Source organism: Emys orbicularis, chromosome 16 (assembly GCF_028017835.1).
Source record: "Emys orbicularis isolate rEmyOrb1 chromosome 16, rEmyOrb1.hap1, whole genome shotgun sequence".
NCBI classification, from domain to species: Eukaryota; Metazoa; Chordata; order Testudines; family Emydidae; genus Emys; species Emys orbicularis.
In genome coordinates, this window is record NC_088698.1 from 26,802,666 (window position 1) to 26,824,317 (window position 21,652).

The following is a 21,652-nucleotide window of genomic DNA, read 5'->3' on the forward strand; positions in this document are numbered from 1 at the left end:
TGAAAGGAATGAGAAAGCAAGGGAACAGGAGAGAAGCAGTGTGACTGTGGCACTGGGAGGGAGCCATGAGAGCTTTTTTGGGGCAGTATTTACTGAGAAAGCAGGCTTGGATTTCTGAAAGAAACACCTGTCTCATATAATCAATTTTTCTTAACAGAAACAACACAGCAAGGGTCCAAATATTGGCTAGCTGTTTGGGCCATGTGCAACATTATGAATTTAAATTCTTCCCCCCACTGTATCTGTGCATTAACAGAATAATCTAAGCAAAATATGGTCACCTCTGTACAGTCTCTCAAGGGACGCAGTTCCTACTGCTTGGTACATTTAATTATAGAATGATTAAAATACTATACTGTGTGCTAAAAGGAATAATCCCACACTGGGAGGGGAACAGGCTGAATGACCTAGTATGATTTTTCAGTCTGGTGCTTCCACAAATTTATGAAAATGAGACTCCCTTTGATCAGGCCCTATCTCTTACCTTGTATCCCTGAAGTGCCAGTGCACACCTATGCTCCAGAAGATAAAACTGAATTATTAATTATCATTATCATATGCAATAATTGCATTATATCTATTGCTGGAAAATAAACAATAAATCTCCAAGTGCAAAGTGTCCTTGGGCAGATCTCAGTTGACCTTGGCTGGGCTGGCAATGACAGACGGCAGGTTTAGCAGCGGTTGGAAGCAGTGGCTGTTCTAAGCAGACGTTTTCCTTGTTTCTATAAAAACTACAGAGGTCCTGCATGAGCGGAGATCCGGGTCTGCAGGTTGCGTGCTGAGTGTATGGGCAGGACAACCAAAGCATTACAATCACGGCTACAGCAGAGAGACTCACGCAAGGCGGCAGCAACACCACCCAGCTGTTCCTTAGCATAGGCCAAGGGGGCGGTGAGAAACAGAGCATGGGAGCGCGCGTGCTCAGTAGCACGCCCAACCCCTGGGTTCGCATGATGACGTCAGGACAGGGTGTGCACGTGGCCCTAAGACCAGCTGGAAGCTCGCGCTGCTGTTGCTGCTGCAGCAGCTAGAAAATCGCTCTAGCTCTCTGGAGCCTCCTTGAGGGGCTGAGCGCGGCTGGGACTGACTGTCCTTGCACCATGTTACTGCAGTTGGAGAGGTATCAGCGAGAGTGGCGAGAGCTGGAAGAGGAATTTCAGCAGCTCCAGGTGATGGGAAGCGGCAGGGTTTTGCAAAGTGACCAGCCAGTGCTTTGCTTTGGGAGGGGAAGCTTTTGCTTTGCTGTGTTTATATCCACACCCCTTTGTGTCCCTGAGCTATGCTTTAAGAGAGGGTTGGGACCGGGCCCTATCACAGCCAATGGGCTTCTAATGCAGGACTCTCTCAAGCTGGGTCATGCTGATTGAGAGAAGGAGATTTGAAAAACGTCTGTTAAAAATCCCAAACGCTTCACCACCGACAGAAGTGGTGGGGGTGTCCTTTTTAAAAAATGTCTAAAAATGAATTGTCCCTCGGCCTTCCCCTGTGAGGGACACCCTCTGCAGCTGGAGTGAGACCTGGCAGTTCTGATTATCTCTAGTATCAGATGAACCTAGGCTTGCATTAGAGGAAGCCTGTGATTGGTAACTGAGGAGGGAAAGCCTTGGGATTTGCCATGCATGGAAGGATTTATGCTGTGTATCCGCTAGCTATAGCCCTCCTTTTGCTCACTGTGGCTAATAACTTTCTGGAGAAAGTAAAAGGCTGTAGAAGGTTGCATTGGATCATGGATGCAATGCTTGTCAGTGAGGAGAGAAACTACTTGAGTAAGGATTTTATTTTTTCTAGAGAAAACTACTTTCTGTACAAAAAGATAATTCTGATTTTTTTTTATTGAACAGTTTCTGACAAGCTCTTAGAATTATTCTTTTTGGCGTATTTTCATTCTGCTTCAGATGAAATAATTAACTGAACAGCAATATTTTAAAAAAAGCCTACAAACACTTCAGTGGTAGGTAATAACCTTAAACTTTTTTAGGGTCCATTAGTCAGCCTTTCAGTTTCTCATGATACCTGTTCCTATTGGAGAGTGTATTATTTAACTTTATTTATGGGGTGATTATTGCAGTGTTAGGAGAGAGAATAATTTATTTTATTATGAATAAAGAAAATACTATGCATAGAACTGCGTTTTTGAATACAACAGCCAAATTAAAGCTCTTTTGGCATCCCCTGTATTAGTTCACCTGTAAATCTCAATAGCAATACTTTATACTATTTGCTGGGGAAGGGGAATTTACATTATAAGACATATGAAAAGATGTTCACTTGATGATGATGATTACTCTTCCAGATGCTGCTTTACACTTTGTTATATTAAGCTTGAATTTAATTTGATTCACTCCTATTAGTGCATTTTGGATCCCAGAAGATCAGATTCTAACACCTTGTGGTTTCTGTTGCTGTTTAGGGAATCTGCTGTAGTTTGAGTCTTGGCATTGAAGATTTATTAGGAGGTAGGGTGGATGAGGTAATATCTTTTATTGGACCAACTTCTGTTGGTGAGAGAGACAAGCTTTCAAGCTACACAGGAAGCATTCACGTTAGCACATCCTTTCCAGTTAGTCTATGGTTCTAATGTTATTTCTTAAATTGCAGAAAAGCTGTTTCTGCTGCTTACTGTAGCTGTATTCTGTGTGGAGAAAAGCTGAGAAAGCATTTCATGCAGATGTAAGCATGGGGATCCTGTAGCACTTCAGCACAGAAGTGGCTAGTCTTAGGGGTAATGCTGGAGTAACACCATTACTAAACATGGCTCTAAACATTTATTACAAGGATGAAACTTTAATGCAGGGTTGTGTGTGAATATATGTGAAGGGAAGGAGGTGAGGAAGGAGTCTCAGTGCATTGTTGCCTGCATTAAATGACCATTAAATAGCAAGCTTGGGCAGGCAGATGTGATATGTAATTTACATGTTGTGTTCATGTGATACTGCTGTAAAGTATCCGAGGTGGGCGATGCGTAACACTAGGAAAATTGTATGGAATATGTAGTTTCTGTAGCACTTTTTGTATGCAAGATGGATTACAAATGGTGCCCTATGTATGCTGTGGATCTCTGTGTGTCTATATCTAAATGCAGCTACATACATGGTGAAAACTAGGCTCATTATTTACCAGCTCTACACTACACAATAGTGTAGAGAAGGAACTGAGGGCAGTTCGCCCACATGCCCCTACATAGCCTCAGTGTCTGGCATGAGGAAGCATGGGATGCATGTATGTAAAGGCACTGTATTTGTATGTGGTGAGGAGGGGCGTTGAGTGTTTTTTTTTTTTTTTTTTTTTTGTGGTGTCTTTTTAAATGAAAAGTTATTTAGTTCCCATATCAAGATATCACCCTAAGCTTCGAAGATGATTAAAGTCCCTGCAGTACTACTTGCAAGAGTAAGTGTGTGAGCCCCAGCGCTCCACCAAATTCCAATTTGGCAAATCACTTTTATTGCAAATCACGTTTCTTACAAGTGCTGAATAAATAATTATTCTAGTCTAGTTAGTTTAGAGTCGCAAGGTTATTGTGGGGGGATGTCACAGTTTTGCCACTCTTACTTCTGCATTGCTGTGTGGCCAGAGAGCAGATGGCACTGCCGCCACTAGTAGCTGGGCAGAAGTAAGGGTGGCATGGTATGGTATTGCCACCGTTACTTCTGTGCTGCTGCCTTCAGAGCTGGGCCCTTGGCCAGCAACTGCCACTCTCTGGCCACCCAGCTCTGAAGGCAGCAGCACAGAAGTAACGGTGGCAATACTGTGATCCTCCTACAATAAACTTGCGACTCCCCTATAAACCTCTTTTGGGTAAGGACCCCTACAGTTACTACACCATGAAATTTCAGATTTAAATATCTGAAATCATTACATTTATGATTTTTTTTTTTTTTTTTTTTTTAAATCCTATGACCGTGAAATTGACCAAAATGGACCATGAATTTAGTAGGGCCCTATGCATAACATTTCTAAGACATGGGCTTTCCAATCCATCCACACTCTCATATAGGCACTCATCATCTTGTGGCTCTAATGCTGCAACACCCTTTTCTCTGGCCTTCACAAATGCTGCCTTGTTTCACTCGTTCAGAATGCTGCTGGAAGGATAACTTTCGTAGCCTGTTTTTTTGACCCTTTCGTCCCTCCGCTGTCTCCCCCTTCTCTGTCGCATCAAACAAGCTACTTTGTCTTTACCTTCAAGGCCTTTCATGGACATCCCCCCCCACCCTACCTGTCATCTCTCATTCGCTATTTAGAGGCTAACTCCTGCCTCTGACTCGTCAACAGTGCCAGCTTCCATCACGCACTAGTTACATTTTCAAACAAGCACCTTTGTGCCATCCCTCCTTCCCCCACCCCGAAGATTGAAGGTTTATTTCTGCCCCCCAGCGGCCGCGTGCAGACAGCAGCCGCCCCCCCCTCCCAGAGTCCGTTCCCAGGCCTAGCAGGCGAGTAGCTGTGTCCGAGGGAGAGGACATTAAATAAGAGTAATGCGTCCTGAGGAGTGGGCTGTACTCGTCTGTCTGTCCAGCTGTACATACATTCCTGTCCCGGGAGGGGCTGTGGGTGGCTGTGTGGCCAAGGCCTGCGGGGCAGCCTGCTGCAATCCAGTGCTTACTTGCGGGGCCGGTACGCGATTTTCCTGCCCTTTAGTACAGACCAATTGTGGCGCTTCAGGTAGTAGACGAGGGGTGCCAGGAGGCCAACATCATCAGCATCTTCATTCCCATGTGCTTGCGGTGATCGTGGGAGGAGTTCCCTGTAAACTCTGCCTATTATGATGATCAAGAGTCTGTCTTGTAGTATTTCCCTGTCTGTAATGTATCACCTGTTGTCGCTTGTCTTATACTCAGATTGTAAGCTCTCTGGGGAAGGGACTGACTTTTTGTTCTGTTTGTACAATGGCTGGTCCATGGTCCTGAGCCATGATTAGGGCCCCTTGGTGCTATGGGAACACAAATAATTAATAAGACTCTTGGATTCTGTTTATTCCTCCGTTACTGACTTGATGGGTGACCTTGAGCGAGTAACTTGCATGTTAATTTTCAAAAGTGAGTAGTGATTTTTGAGTACCTTACTTCAGACATCTTAAAGGGGCTCCCCCCACCTCCCAAGTGCTGATCATCTGCTCTCTAGAAATGAGGCCTCTTTAAGTTGTCTGAAGCTGGGCACCCTAAATTACTAGTTACCATGTCTTGGTTTCCCAATCTGTACGTGTAGGAGGGATGTCGAGACTAAATGTTTGTAAAGTGTTTTTGAGTTAATTGACTGGAAGGGAGGAGCCAATGGATCTATATAGTTCTGGACCCCAAGGCACACCTCCACACTGGAACCTTGAGGAGCACAGTTGTGCACAGGAAATGCTGAACCTCATGGCATGTGCTCCTGGCAAACTGCCTTCTTCCTTCCAGCCCTGCGTGGCACAGCCATACCAGTTCTGCTGCCTAGTTGGGCCTCATGCATCTATGGAAGATGTGGGGTAAGGATTTTCCCCATAGTGACTAAATAATCAAGTGTGTGTGTGTACACTTGTGCGTATGTGCACAGAATTTATCTCTGTCTACTAGGTATGTCAGCATATTGCTGGTCTTTATATACCAGCTAAATAAGCCTTGCAACAGCCCTGTGAGGTAAGTAGGTGTATGTGTATCTGTGTACATGTGCCATGCACAAGCCTAATTAATCAAAAGTGTGGTGTGTGTAGTAGAAGAACAGACCTATTTAAAAAAACAAACACACACAAATTTAAATGTGCTATCATATTATGGTCACAATTTACACTCAGAATGCACCTTTGATTTCCCAAATATGTAGGGGAAATATGTAGAAACATGACTTCCATTTGTATAAATGGGTAATCGTTGAGGCCATGACACTGCAGAGCTTATGAACTCAAGGAAAGTTGCAGTATTTAAAACCTTGCAGAGCTTATCAACTTCACATAGGTGCCTTTCTCCTAAGAAGCTAAAGTCCTTAAATGATCAGCACAGAGTTTTCCACATAGAAAGTTATGCACTGAAGTTAAACGTCTAGGGAAATATTTGACCTTTGGATTATGCTAGCTAACATAATAGGAGTCATGCACCCATTGAACTGCAAAAAGGGACCCTTTGTAAACTTTCCCCAGATATTTCTTAATGAGTAAATAACTTCGCTGTAAAAATTTTTTTCTTATGGACATTGATGTGGATTTTACAACAATTGTCTGCTTTCCTGCAGTTGTGGAACTCGCAATCTTTTACATCTATGTGTTTTTAATTAAAGTCTTTTAAGGAAAGTTAAGGCAGAACCAGAGTGTAAAATATATTTAAGAACATTTTAACTCCCTTTGGAAATTAACTTTTTTTTTAACCAGACAATGTAAACAGTCAAAAGAATTGATTGCACAAGCTCAAGAGAAGCAGAATTAGTTAATATTTAAACTGCCTTCCATTAAAGAACTGATTCTTAAAAATTAATTTGAGGGGCTGTGTCCAGTCCTGGAGATAGTTATTTTGATTATGGCTTTGCTGCCACTACTTACAGGGGGTTTTGAAACTGAAATCCAGTGTATACAGTACAATTTGTGTTGCATTCGGATTGTGCGTGTATATATAGTGAACATGTGTTAAACCCTTATGAGAAAAGAAGCAAATGTTTTTTTCTGTGTATTTTTACCACACTAAGTACTGCTGAATGATCTTAAGAAAACTGGCAAATGTATAATTGAACTCCCTCTGATCTTTACTTGAGGTGTGATTAGTGGATAGACCTGCCATGCAAATATAGAATCATAGAAATGTACTTCTGGAATGGAAGAGGTCATCTAGTTTCTAGTCCATCTCCTCATGTGAGGCAGAATTAAGTATACCTAGGACATCCTTGGCAGATGTTTGTCTAACTTGTTCTTAAAACCATAGCCCGTGCCGATGCTTAACTATGCTTTATAGTTAGAAAGTCCCTCCCCAACGGCTAACCTAATTCTCCCTTGTTGCAAACCAATTACTTTTGTCCTACCCTGTGTGGACATGGAGAACACTTGATCACCATCTTATTTATACATTTAACCCCTTCCTCTTCTCCAGTCCAAAATCTTATAAAGCAATGACTAAGATTTTAAATTGGTAGCATGAAGTTGGATTTAGGCACCAAAATAAGTGGCCTGAGTTTCAGAAATCTTGAGCATCCAGAAGTGCCCTTTGAAGTCAATTGACACTGCTGGGTGCTCAGCATTTCTGAAACTCAGGCCACTTATTTTGGTGCCTAAGTATGAACTTGAAGCCTAACTGTAGGCACAGATGTGGTTTTTTTTTTTTTTTTTTAAATCTTGGGCAATGGATTTCCCATAACAGTGGGTATATTAAGGCTCTGTCTAATGTGTTAAATTGACTTTTGTGGGAGGTTTACAAAAAAAAAAAAAAAAAAGAGGGTGGGGTTAATTATGAATGTAAGGAGAACACCCTTTATGTTAGAATCAGAACTCTGCCAGCTACAACAGCTATACTGACTGGCATTACAGAAATGTGTATGTAATAAAGATTCTGTTCAGAAATGTGTGGTTACCCTTTCATAGTATTCAACCGCTTTCTGTGTCCAGTGTAAACAGGCATTTGTGTTGCTTACACACTTAGAATCACGCTTGCAGAACTCTCTATAGAGAAACTTCCCTCAGCTAGTTCATAGCACAGTTGCTATTTGGCTTGTGATCATACTATGTATAGATGAAAATGGTGTCGTCTGGCTGGAATTGTATTTCGAAAAGGGCTTCTGACCTAGTTTGGACAAGGATTTGGTGTCTAGACAATGAAATGAGTTGTGCTTGTCCAGGGTGTGTTGTGTCATGTCTTCAGGCTGTGTTGAAAACAGTTGTCTTACTGGTGGGGACGCAGTCAACAGAGTAGAACAACTATTTTAACAAAGCAGGCTGTGTAGCATTCTAACCAATAGGTATCGTAGTTTGCCACAATTGGTGTTGAGCTTGGTTTTCTGACTGTTGTGGATGGGATCAACCACTTTCACTCCAGGTTGGGAGGACCTGGGAGAAAGCTATGTCAGATGCTTGTTGTTAGACGTAATTGTTCTGTATAAGTTCTTATACCACACTCGTCACCATAGCAGCTGAGCACTAAGTGATGTGACTACATCTGTCGTGTGTGTGATCTCTCCCATTCTTTCCCTGGGGGAGAAGTGTGTTGCAGTAGTGTCTTGTCTTTGGAATTTTTTTTATAATTCACAAAAATACATGTTGCCCCCCCTATGTTTGATAGAGAAGGCAAAGTTAAAGGAAGATGCCTTGCACTTGGAGTGGAAGTTGGTGAAGTTTTTGATGCTCCTTAGTTCCTGTAGGTGTTCACTTCACAATCTGGAACTGGCCCCTGAGAAAGTTCTGTCTTCTGCACCATGGAGCTTCACCCTTAATGCAACTTTTTACAATGCGCTAGAGGAGGCAAGCTATCGCTCGTGGTCTTCATCTCCGAGGTTTAGTTGATCTAGCTACTCAATGACCTGGGCCCAGTGTAACTTGAAGATCAGGACAGAGACCTTGAACTTGATTTGATATTCTATGGGAAGCCAGCGTAGAGAGCAGAGGACAGGTTTGATGTGTTTGTTGGTAAGGCAATATACTGCAGCATTCTGTATCCGATGGAGTGTCGTCCTAAGAGCTGAAGGCTTCATGCCCAGGTATATCACATTGCTTTAGTCCAGCTGAGAGGTGAAGGCCTGAATAACTGAGGCCAGGTCATCATTTGTCAGGATTGGATGGTGTTTCCTAGCCGATGGTAGATGGAGATGGTAGAAAGCGTTATTCATGGATGTGCAATGTGAGAGCTTAGTGCCAGTAGGAATCCAGGAGCATTCCTTAGGTACAGACTGAATTGACCGATTGTGGCTGTATACCTTTAACCAAATAAGACTGCACCATAGCTGCAAACTCTTCAGAGTTCTTTCCTGGGCCCACCAGCATAACCTCTGTCTTGCTTGGGTTTAGCTTCAGCCAGCTGGTGTGGCCATAATGTGGTGAATGATCGTTGGTGCTGAAGCAGCTTTAATGTGTACTTTTGTCCCAGACTAACTTAGCAAGGGCAATAAATCCAACATAAAGAGTGAAGAAATTACCCCGTTAGCCTGCAAGCTAAAATGAGGGGTGTGCGTAGGTGCAAGGAACATGCACATGTGCTCACAGGCGGTGGAAAAGCCAGTCAAACAGTAATTTCTGGGTTCAGAAAGTGAAAACATGACAGGTTTTGATGAGGAGGCTCTTCTTTAAAGAGGGCCTGTCAGGCTGCAGGGAGTGGCAGACTTCAAACTATATCTGTTAATCAGAATATGGTGCTGGTTACTAGTCATTCAAATTTGTTTAATTAGCAAAAGTGGTAAAGAGGGTTTTATATTTTAAATAAGATCTGTTTTCCTCTTTTCTTCCTAGCTCTTCATCTCCCATTTTATTGTACAGTGAAATTGGAGTCCTTGATCTGTCATTTAACCAGCCATTTCACAGAAACAGATTGGGATGGAACATAGGATTATGACTTTACTGCAGGATCAGACAGGAGGAGGAGATTTTTTTTTTTAGGAGTGGAAAAGCTCATTATGAAGTATAAATGACATCCTCAGTAACAGCAAGGGAAATGAAGAAAATAGGAGACATTCATCCTCTTTATATAGGCTTTTTATTTTTATTTTTTACGTGAAATTTATAATCACTTGGACTGGGCATTTGTGCCATAGGTATCCTGAGAACCTTGCATAGAATGAAACCAATTTATGATAAAGGGAGCAGTTGGCCATATTTCAGCAGCAGATACCTTCCCCAGCAGGAATGACATCAAAATCATGAAAATTACTTTTGTTTTTGGTGGTGGTGTTGAGGAACCACGGCTCCAGCTGAAGTCACTGGGAGATGCAGATGTTAATAATCTCAAAACTAGGGTGCATGGTAAAAATAGCACCCACAATTACAGGCAAACCTGTTCCTTAGGCAGGCAGGAGCAAGCCGGAGAAGCAACCTGGGCCTCTGCTCTCCCAGAAAAACAGGGTGTGCCTTGTTTTTGTTTTTTGTTTTTCTGACTTAAAGAGATTGCATCTTCTTTCTGCCTATTTTCTCTGCTCTCTTGCAGGAAACTCACAAGGTCTATAGACAGAAACTTGAAGAACTCAATAACTTGCAGACTGCATGCAGCAGCTCCATTCGTAAACAGAAGAGGAAATTAAAAGACTTGAAATACAGCCTCCAACGGTAATGGGATAGTCTTGGGGGGGTTCTCCTGAGTGACTGAAATACAGGTTATAATTATTGTTTTGCTGCATGTCCAGTCTCCTAAAAAAGCGAGCAGCCTTAGGTTATCACAGCTGTGTAAATTTTGATTTAACTTCTACCATAATAGATTCATAAAGTAGAAAATACCAACTAGATCATCTAGTGTATCCCTCAGGAGCCAGTACGGAATTGCTCCCTACAATATATTTTGTGTTAGGAATATTTTTATACTATAGGACTGCATTGCCATCAGTCTGTTACCTGTAGTTTTATTAGTAAGATAAAACTCAGTTCCTTCTAACTATGGAAAAGTCATGTGAATTCGCTGGTAGCAATGTGGTTGCATTTGAAGGTAAATTTTAATCTTCAGTGGTATTCTTCCAATGTGGTGCTTGGATACTCAACTCCCACCAACAACAGGAACTGTGTGCTTAATTCCATTGGCACTAGGCTAAAAATATTGCCTTTAGTGTCTCTCAAGGTTGCAGGTTACTTCCAATTTTCACATTAATTTTTGTTTTACCAATTTTCCCATAAATTACAGGCTATGACAAATCACATGTAGTGTAGGAATATTTTAAGCCCCTAAAGCTACGTTCTAGCTAAATTTACAAAAACTCTATGATGATTTAATGTTTAGAGATAAATATATGGGGTATCTCTTCTGGCTTATTGGAGACTTTAATATACTTCTAAAACCGGAATAGTTTTTATAATTTTTTTTTTGAGATTTAAAGATTACATTGCAATATTTGTATTGGTTAACATTTGCTTCCCAATTCATCAAATATTTATCTTTTAGAGTTTACTGTCAGTGTTAGATCATATGTAAGCATTGATTAACCGCCAGACTAAGGTACATGTTTATAGAGAAGGAGATGAGGAATTGATAGTGTTCTACTACATGGACTTTTAGTTATCATCTACTAATATTTCCTTTTCAGAATTTCCTGATGTGACCCAATTTATTGTCCCATTTCCAAGTGCTCAAGTGGCAAACGTTGAAAGAGGAACTCCCCTTTCCTTCTGTTCTACCACTACAAAGGAATACTCCTGAGGGCATTCTGCGCCAGAAAATTAAAAATTCTGCAAATTTTATTTGTCAAATAAATGTGGAGGCTCCAGCATGGCGTTGGGGAGCACAGGCCACTGGCTGCACAGAGGTGGGAGATCTCTGTGCAGGCCTCCCTCTCCCCCGGACATGGACTCAGCGGTGAGGTTGCACCCAACCCTGACACAGCGCAAGGACCTGGCGTGCCCCAGAAACACCCCAGGGTCCTGCTCCCTCTGTGACAGATGCATCAGGTGTTGGCTGGCAGGCAGGCAGGCTCAGCAAGGCAGGATCCAAGTGTGGAGGGGCTTAGTGTGGGGGACTCCAGGTGTGAGTTGAGAAGGTTCTGTGTGGGGCAATCTGGGTGTGGGCGGCTCAGTAGGGGATCAGGCTGCGGGGAGGATCTGGATGCACAGGGGCTTGTTGGGGGGGTTCTGGGTGTAATGGTAATGGGACTCTGTCAGGGGGTCCAGGTGAGAAGGTGGTTCGGACTCAGTGTGGGGGTCTGGGTGTGGGGGGCTCAATGGGGGGGTCCAGATGCTGAGGGAGTGGGGCTCAGTGGGGTGGGTATCCAGATGCAACTGGTTGGGGCTCGGTGGGGTGGGGATCCAAGTGTGGGTGGCTCGTCGGGGCAGTGCAGGTGGAGTGGGGCTCATCTGGGGGGTTCTGAGTGCGGGGTGGGGGGGGAGATGCTCGGCGGTAGGGTCAGGGTATGAGGGGGTCTGGATGCATGGGGGGGGGATTGGGCAGATGGAAGAGCAGCTCCCTGTACAGGGATCCCTCCCCCTGCAGCTGAGGAGTGATGGGTGCAGGAGGTGGGGGTGGGGAGTTTGCAGAGCTTCCTGCCGCTGGGGGAGAAATCTGGGGATAGGTCTGTCCCAGCCCCAGATGCCGTGCAGAGGAAGTCCGGTCCTCCCCAGCCTGGCTGGGACTAGCAGCTAAGCCCGGCACAGGATAGAAGCCACCAGCCAGGTCTTCCCCCGCCCCATGCCCCCACAGTAATTTACCTCTCTGCCGGCTGCCCTGGGTACCCGAAACACACTGCTGGGGAGGATCGACTGACCGCTCTTGTGGCTTCCCTGTCAGAAAGTAATTTTTCTGTGGCGAAGCAAAAAAATCTGCAGGGGACATAAATTCTGTGCATACACAGTGGTGCAGAATTCCCCCAGGAGTAGAAGGAATCTGCATTTTTCCCCTTTGTTTTGAGCTCTGGCAGGCTGTTCCCTATCTGTTCACACATTGGCAGTTGCAACTGGAATAGTCTCTTAGCAGAGCTGGGCAGGAACTTAAAAAATCCACAGAAGTGTCATCTTGCTATATAGTTTGGAGATGAAATTTGTCCCTCCTCCTCACCCCCCTCAAATTCTCTCTCCTTTGGTACAAAGCAGTGAGCTCCATATGACAATCTATTTTAGAGATTTTTTTAAAAAATATCCATTATTGCACTGTTTCAGCACTTATATCTCTTCCTTCCAGCCATAAGAACTTTGTGTGCTGAGCAGCAGTATGATTGAGGTTAGAGTCACAAAGCAGTTAATGAAAAGCCCTCCTATTGCTCTAATATTGTCTGTATTCAGCAGTACTTAAACTGGCACCACCTGCTGTCCCCAGAGCTGCTGATTTCAATAGAGGAGACACTGCAGGAAGAGCTGATCAGAAGGTCCTTTTCCCCTGCCTTCCTCCATCTAATGTACCATTAATTGTGTAGGGACCAAATCGATCTCTTGAATTTAAATTAGTTTAACATCCTTTCACTTGGGGCTCTGTAGGATGCATGATGTCACTTTGAAAGGCTATACAGCGTGGGTTTGTTGTTGGGGTTTTTTTTTTTTTTTTTCTCTTCAGATTGCCTTTTATGAAGTTTATGGTCTGGATAGAGATTTTTCAATTTAAAAGCATACTCAGATCAGTTTAGAATTTTTAAAAGCAAGCTTTTATAAAACATCTGTAAGACTATATTTTAAAAAAATTAAAGATAATGAAAGGCTCCTTTTGGAAAGGGATTCATAACATTACTTAGCAGTTTTTGGGGATCGAAACATAGCATCCTGCTAATGAACTGAGAAACAAAAAGCGAAATTGATCAGAACTTTTCACATTAGGTTATAATCATTGACTAGTCTTTCTGTTGCTTAAGCTGAACATAGTGTAAAAGTAAAGAGAGAGTGTAAACAGAGGAAAGTCAAAACAAATTTTTTTTTTTCAGTTTTAACAACCAAAGTTTAAAGGTAAGCTCTTGCTGTTAGAAGTGCTGGTAAGGAAATACTTTATTTAAAAAAAAAAAAAAAAAAGTTGCCATGTTTAAGCTGGTTTTATGCCCTTTAAAATACATTTTGTAAAATGGGATCTGTGTTTTCACCATCCTCACAGGTGCAAACACATGTCTAGTCCTGAAGAATCTGATCTCATACAGCAAATTAACACCCAGATCAAAGACAGGCAAAACGTTTTCTTTGACATGGAAGCCTATTTACCAAAGAGAAATGGGTATGTATTTATTAAATAATCTTCCTAATATAAAGCTGTTACAAGTATTTAGATCAATGTGTCTTTTCTAAAAGGATTTAACAGATATATCTGCAAAGAATGAGAGGAAAGTATAAGATAAATGAAACGGTAATATGGTAGGTAGCACAATAGACTATTTGATGTTTAATCACATCCCTGCTTACAGGAGGATTGAAATGGAGAGGGAAAGATGGATCAGAAGTAAATTTCACTTTTGAAAGAAACTGTATGGGCTCTAAGGCTTGGCTAACATGGAATTTTATTATTCAGACTATTCATGTAAACACTCCCATATTACAGTATAATCGTATTGGCTTTTGCTCTTTGGTACCAAGAGAGCTCTCATCTGTGGTACTCTGTCTTAACAGTACTGGGATGCCATTCATGGGCTGCTTCTTGCAGATGTAGCTATCTTGCTGTGAAAATATTAATCCAGTTTCCACGCCCCTGATTCTTTTGACTATTGATTCGTAATTTCTCCTGATCCCTAACATTACAGAGAGTAAAGAGGCCTCCCGCCAGAAACTTTTTATCTGTCTTACTCATTAAAATGTTGATTTTAAAAAAATGAACCAATCATCAACTAATATTGAGGATCAATTTGAAGAGAGCACTGATATGTATTCCTAGGGTACCATCTGCATTTTAAACGAATTTCTGTAGTTTTATCTCTTGCTTGCTATAATTAAAAATTTAGACCAAAATATATAGTATTGCTTACTGAAATTGGATCATCTCTCTAAATCTAGCCTGCAGGGCAGTGGTTCTTTTGTATTAAATTAAAATGGACTGATCTGTCTTTTGGCTGTTTTGTCTTTCAGGTTGTACTTAAATCTGGTGCTGGGAAATGTGAATGTAACTCTTCTAAGTAATCAGGCAAAGTAAGTGGGTTTTTTTGGTTTTGGTTTTTTTACAGTTCTTCCCAGTTAGTAGAAGACAGATGTTGAAGTATGGCATAGATGATTTTTTTCCATCGCATGAGCAGGGTATTGGCCCTGCAAGATCAATCAATAGAGCTATATACTATTCAAAATACTGTGCCATATTTATCCATGGTGTAATTCCACTGAATTCAATCTGACCACTTGTTTTTAAACAACTAGTCTAATATTTGGGGGCTACACACATGGACTTAATAGTGGAGAAGAGCGTAAATTGTGACTTTTTTTTTTTTTTTTTTGTAACTGTATAAATAGCAGTGTGATTCCAGCTATATTGGCTCTCAATGGCTTCCAGAAAAAATTTGATCCATTTATAAATAGAAAAGGAGAAAATATATTTATATTTAACTGCCAGTCCTGAAACTAGCCCTTCAAATTTTAATTAAGCTGGGTTCTCTTTGGCTTGTACCTAATCATCAGTAATAAAAAAAATCTGCAGATGAGACTGTGACCGCCAGTTAAACATCTGTAACACCATTGTCTTCAAGGTATTCGCTGTGTGAATCCCTATTGTGCGACTATGTTAAGGACCGGTGTTACTGAGGACAGAGTATAACTCTAGAATTGGAAGTATAATTATAGTTTTGAGTAGAAATGTGATATGTTGGCAGTTGGGGTGCCTAAGCTCTGGTTCTGTCTTCACCACAACCGGTTTAATCTAAGTATAAAATTAATAGTCTAATAATGATTCACGGTGTATCTCAGGGATGCTGTTAGCAGCCTGCAAAGACTGAACAGACTCCCTGAAGGGTCCGTTCTAGCTCCAGCACTTTTCAACCTACATACCAGCGAAATTCCACCAACATCCTCCTACAAGTTCATGTACGTGGATGACATTGCACTGGCTACCCAGGCTTCCTCATTTGAAACCTCAGAAAAGGTTCTAGAACAGGACTTTAAAAGCCTTAGAAATCTGTTTCCAGGTGGTTAAAGCCAAATGCCTCAAACAATGGTCTCAGCTTTCCATTTGAATAATAGGCAGGTCAAGAAAACATTAAATATAAATTTCTGTGGGTCACTGTTGATGCACGATCATAATCCTGGATAACCCTGGACTGCACATTCCGCTTCCGTCACCACCTTGAACACACCAAAAGGAAAATGAAGGCCAGGGTCAACGTCATACAGAAACTTGCAAGAACATCTTCGGGAAGCAACACCTGCATACACCAACTATTGACACTAGCCCTACTCCATTCCACAGCGGAATATTGTGCCCCAATTTGGAGCCAAAGCCCATGCACTATTTTAGAGGACACAGAAATTAATGCTGCTTTTTGGATAATCAGCAGCAACCTCATGGCTATCGGCATTGGTTAACATTGTGCCAGCAAATATCTGACAAGATGCTGCAACAGTTAGAGAGAACATAAAGATTGTGGCAAATACAGGGCCGGCTCTAGGATTTTTGCCGCCCAAAGCAAAAACAATTTTGGCTGCCCCCCCCCCCCCTGTTTTTTAATTACCCTGGCCCCGCCTCAACTCCACCCCTTCCCCAAATCCCCAGCCCTGCCTCCTCCCCCCAGGCTCTCAAGCCTGGGAGGGAGGGGGAGCAGCGGTTTCGCGCGCCACGGCCGCTCGGGATCTCCCCCTCCCTCCCAGGTTTGAGAGTCTGGGAGGAAGGGGGAGACCCGAGCGGCCGCAGCGCGCGAAACAGCTGATTCGCGCGCCGTGGCAGCAGCAGTGGAGGTGAGTTAGGGCGGCCGGGGCACATTTTTAGGGGCGGCATTCTGGCGCCGGCCATGCCGCCCCTAAAAATGTGCCGCCCCAAGCACCAGCTTGTTTTGCTGGTGCCTAGAGCCGGCCCTGGGCAAATACCACACTACTGCTCCTCTAGGTCGTGGTGAAAACGCGCGCGCACACACACACTCGCCACTGATTAACGTTGAGAAAACCCTTCTGGTCTTGTGCCACAGCCCTCCTAGCAGAAGATAAAGACGTTCGCAGAAGATGCTCTGAAGCCTGGGCAGCTGACAGAAATCTAATCCGTGACCCCAGCTGTGCAAGTGCTGGGCTTCTCCTCCCCACGGCACATAGGTACAGCTATAAACCATATCTGCATCTGACATGGAAGATATGCATACTTACTCCATAGAAGGAAAGTGAGGGAATCGCCAGACTACGACTGTGGCGTGGTGTAAACTGTTGGCAACATCACATCGGATGATTGCTCATCCTGGAGGAGTCACAGCCATTCAGGTGGCAACCCTATCTGCTCTGAACTGGATAAGAGACCTTAAGATCCAGCTGTAGTCACATCGTTGCTTTCACTGCTCCACTATTGCCATACAGAAGGAAGTAGTCTAATAATATTTACTTATCTCGCAGGGTGTTTGAGATTGAATTAATTCATGTTAACAAAGAGCTTTATTAAAGTGAAGCCTCTCTCAGTGGTGCCATATAAGTACAAAGGTCTTACTTCTATTATACCATGCTTGCATTTTCTCAGTGGGGGGTGGAAATGGAACAGTGAGGGCTACTTTGTGGTTTTGGGTGGTGGTTGTTTTTTTGTTTTTTGGGGTGGGGGGACAGATGAGGAAGGAATGTTCTTCAGGATTACTTTAAAGCTTGTTTTTGTGTGTGTCCCCCTGCCCCCATGACAGTTGATAAGAAAAGCACCCAAGAAAAAACTCTATGAATATTAAAGATGTTTTTTGTCTTTGGACAGATAGGGTGTTAAGTGTACAACATGTATGTAGAATGGGAACTCTACTTGTACAATGTAAACCAGTTTTAAAATCACAAATATGTAGATGTTTTACTTGTTTTTAATGGCAGAAATATTAATGCTTTTACTTTATTTTGTCATCCCAGGTTTGCCTACAAAGATGAATATGAAAAGTTTAAACTTTATTTGACAATAATCTTGTTACTTGGTGCTGTAGCATGCAGGTTTATTCTTCATTACAGGTAAGGCAATACTTTTATTTCTGATTAAACATTTTAAATAAAAATATAGTGTTGAATGTTTAGTTAGAATCCACTATGTTCTCTGCATCTCAGTATTGGAAGTTGTTATAACTCTGTTGTGATTAGTGCAGAATTCAGAGCTAAGAGGTGCTGTCAAGACAAATCATAGTGCTGATCCTTAAAACACTTACACTTATGAGTAGTCTCATTTTCTTCAATGGAGCTATTTATGTACATAAGTTATTCACGTGGAAATATTTGGAGGATCAGGCACCATATCTCTTAAAACCAATTTCCTTTCCTTTGCACCATAAATTATTACAGCTGAAAGAATTTTTAAATTTACTATTTAATAGGGCTGTCAAGCGATTAAAAAAAATTAATCATGATTAATCGCACTGTTAAACAATAATAGAATACCATTTATTTAAATATTTTTGGAAGTTTTCTACATTTTTCAAATATATTGATTTCAATTACAACACAGAATACAAAGTGTACGGTGCTCACTTTATATTTATTTTTGATTACAAGTGTTTGCACTCTAACAAGACAAAAGAAATAGTATTTTTCAATTCACCTAATACAAATACTGTAATGCAATCTCTTTATCATGAAAGTTGAACTTACAAATATAGAATTATGTACAAAAATACTGCGTACAAAAATATTGTGTACAAAAATAAAACAATGTAAAATTTTAGAGCTTGCAAGTCCACTCAGTTCTACTTCTTGTTCAGCCACTCACTCAGACAAACAAGTTTGTTTACATTTGCACGAGATAATGCTGCCCGCTTCTTGTTTATGATGTCACCTGAAAGTGAGAACAGGCGTTCTGATGGTACTGTTGTAGTTGGCGTTGCAAGATATTTACGTGCCAGATGTGCATGCTTCCCCCACCATTCAGGGGACATGCGTTCATGTTGATGACGGGTTCTGCTCAAAAAACATCCAAAGCAGTGCGGACCGACACATGTTCATTTTCATTATCTGAGTCAGATGCTAACAGCAGAAGGTTGATTTTTCTTTTTTGGTGGTTTGGGTTCTGTAGTTTCTGCATTGGAGTGTTGCTCTTTTAAGACTTATGAAAGCATGCTCCCTACCTCGTCCCTCTGAGATTTCGGAAGGCACTTTAGATGCTTAAATTGTGGGTCGAGTGCTGTAGCTATCTTTACAAATCTCACATTGGTACCTTCTTTGCATTTTGTCAAATCTGCAGTGAAAGGTGCTGGGTCATCGTCCGAGAGTGCTATAACATGAAGTATATGGCAGAATGCGGGTAAAACAGAGCAGGGGACATACAATTCTCCCCCAAGGAGTTCAGTCACAAATTTAATTAACGTATTACTTTTTTAATGAGCATCAGCGTGGAAGCATGTCCTTTGGAATGGTGGCCAAAGTATGAAGGGGCATACGAATGTTTAGCCTATCTGGCACGCAAATACCTTGCAATGCTGGCTACAAAAGTGCCATGCAAATGCTTGCTCTCACATTCTGGTGAAGAGGGCAGCATTATCTCCTGTAAATGTAAACAAACTTGTTTGTCTGAGTATCCGAGGGGTAGCCGTGTTAGTCTGTATCCACAAAAACAATGAGGAGGCCGGTGGCACCTTAAAGACTAAAAGATTTATTTGGGCATAAGCTTTCGTGGGTAAAAAGCCCACTTCTTCAGATGGATCAAATAATGCCCAAATAAATCTGTTAGCCTTTAAGGTGCCACCTGACTCCTTGTTTTTGTTTGTCTGAGCAATTGGCTGAACAAGATGTAGGACTGAGTGCACTTGTAGCCTCTGAAGTTTTACATTGTTTTGTTTTTGAGTGCAGTTACGTAAGTTGCACTTTCAGGGCAAAGAGATTACACTACAATACTTGTATGAGGTGAATTGAAAAACACAATTTCTTCTGTTTATCATTTTTACAGTGCAAATATTTGTAATAAAAATATACACTTTGATTTAAATTACAACACAAATACAAGATGTATATGAAAATGTAGAAAAACATCCAAAATATTTAATACATTTCAATTGGTAGTCTCTTGTTTAACCGTGTGATTAAAACTGCGATTAATCGCGATTAACTGCAATTAATCAACAGCCCTACTATTTAATCATTTGTTTTTGTATTTAGCTCAGCTTGGACAATGGTAGACTCATTGATTTTTTTTCTTGCTGGTGGTCATGTTCTATGACAGCATTGTAATTTTGGGACTGCAAACATTGCAGGGGAATGTGCAAATCAAAGCAAACGTCCTTTCTAAACGTAAATTTAAAAAAATGTCTCTGGCAACTTCTTGTATTTAATAGTTAACGGGAGGGCCAGGTTCAAGTTTTGCTAAGTTCCCTTTTAAATCTGCCATGAATGCAACATCATTTGTTAAGGATGTAATTCCCTGGAATGCACAAATGCTCAGGGTCGTCTAGACTTTAAACTTTAGGATGTCAAAATAGAGGAGTTTTTCAGGTCTTGAAAACAGAGTACAGTGCTCTACTGTGTTATTAGTTGATTGGATTTATATAGATCTAATAGTATCTGCTCATTGAATTAGCCTGAAAATGCCTGTGTAAATTGGATCATCTGCTTCTTCTATGGAGAACTGCCTCCTTCAAATGGAATCAATGTCATCTCTACACACTTGCTCATCAGCCTGGGATCCCAAGTCTTTTATCACATAGCACTTTCCCAGTCTCCCAGAGTAACGGAGTCTGTTTCTCTCCCCCGCCCGCTGCCCAGATTTGCATAGTTGTTGAAGAAAAGGCACAATGTAGGGGTTGTGTAGGGGTTTTTCAGCAGGACTAGTCATGTGTAACATTAAGCATGTACCTAAGGATTTGCAGGATCAGGGCCTTAAGGTCTGTGGTTTCACACAAACTATTTTTCACTTGCACTGTTCTTGGGGTAGGGAGGAGAATAATCTTGAAATGGATATTTATCATAATAAGGCTTTTTTGTTTGTTTTACTCTTTTTAATAGGGTGACAGATGAAGTGTTTAACTTCCTGTTGGTGTGGTATTACTGCACATTGACAATAAGGGAAAGCATTCTCATCAGCAATGGATCAAGGTACCATATGATATTCCAAAGTAATTCAAAGCACAGGATTCACTTAAAACAAAAAGGCAAAGATGGTTTGTTGTTGGAGTCCCAGTGAGGTTAGGATAAAAATCCTGCTGAACAGTCCTTTTTATTTGACCCTTTTAAACATCCATTTCCAAACACACACATTCACTTGGGGATGAGAAAAACAAGGCAAGTTATGAAGAAACTGCCTTGATCCCTTACACCAGAGTGCTGAATGTGCTTTTATTAATAAGCTAGTTTTTAGTGAGTTAGTAATAAGCAAGTCTGTCTTTATAGAAACTGAACTGGCAGGATTTCCTGTGAATGCAAAAGATTGACAGTCTAAATATGGTTTAATTTTCTACTTTCCTTTGACTACCTTCCCACACCTTTAACTCAGTCTAAGGCAGGGGTGGGCAAACTATGGCCCAGGGGCCACATCCGACCCTCCAGACATTTTAATCAGGCCCTCGAGCTCCCGCCAGGGAGCGTGGTCCAGGGCTTGCCTTGCTCTGGCGCTTCAGCTGGGGAGTGGGGTTGGGGGCTTGTCCCGCTCTGTGCGGCTCCCAGAAGCAGTGTCATGTCCCCCCTCCGGCTCCTATGTCTAGGGGCAACCAAGGGGCTCTGCTCGTTGCCCCCCGCTCCAAGTGCCATCCCCGCAGCTCCCATTGGCCGGGAACTGTGACCAATGGGAGCGGCAGGGGCGGCGCCTGCGGACAGGGCAGCGCGCAGAGCCACCTGGCCGCGCCTCTGCGTAGGAGCCAGAGTGGGGACATGCTGCAGCTTCTGGGAGCTGCTTGAGGTAAGCTGCCCGGAGCCTGCACCCCGACCCCCCTCTTGCACCCCAACCCCCTGCCCCAACCCTGATCCTCCGAACCCCTTGATCCCAGCCCAGAGCACCCTACTGCACCTCTAACCCCTCATCCCCAACCCCACCCCAGAGCCCTCACCCCCAGC

At 42.3% G+C, this 21,652-nt stretch overlaps 1 protein-coding gene across 1 annotated transcript in view; it reads left to right on the forward strand.

Moving 5' to 3' along the window:
• The first annotated feature begins 1,103 nt into the window (after positions 1–1,103).
• TMEM120B (transmembrane protein 120B) overlaps positions 1,104–21,652 on the forward strand; it is a 37,809-nt gene continuing 17,260 nt past the window's right edge. The window contains exons 1-6 of the mRNA XM_065417818.1: positions 1,104–1,172; positions 10,086–10,204; positions 13,647–13,763; positions 14,606–14,665; positions 17,540–17,635; positions 20,609–20,698. Of these exons, the coding sequence (XP_065273890.1) occupies positions 1,104–1,172; positions 10,086–10,204; positions 13,647–13,763; positions 14,606–14,665; positions 17,540–17,635; positions 20,609–20,698 (551 nt within the window). The remainder of the gene's footprint in view (positions 1,173–10,085; positions 10,205–13,646; positions 13,764–14,605; positions 14,666–17,539; positions 17,636–20,608; positions 20,699–21,652) is intronic.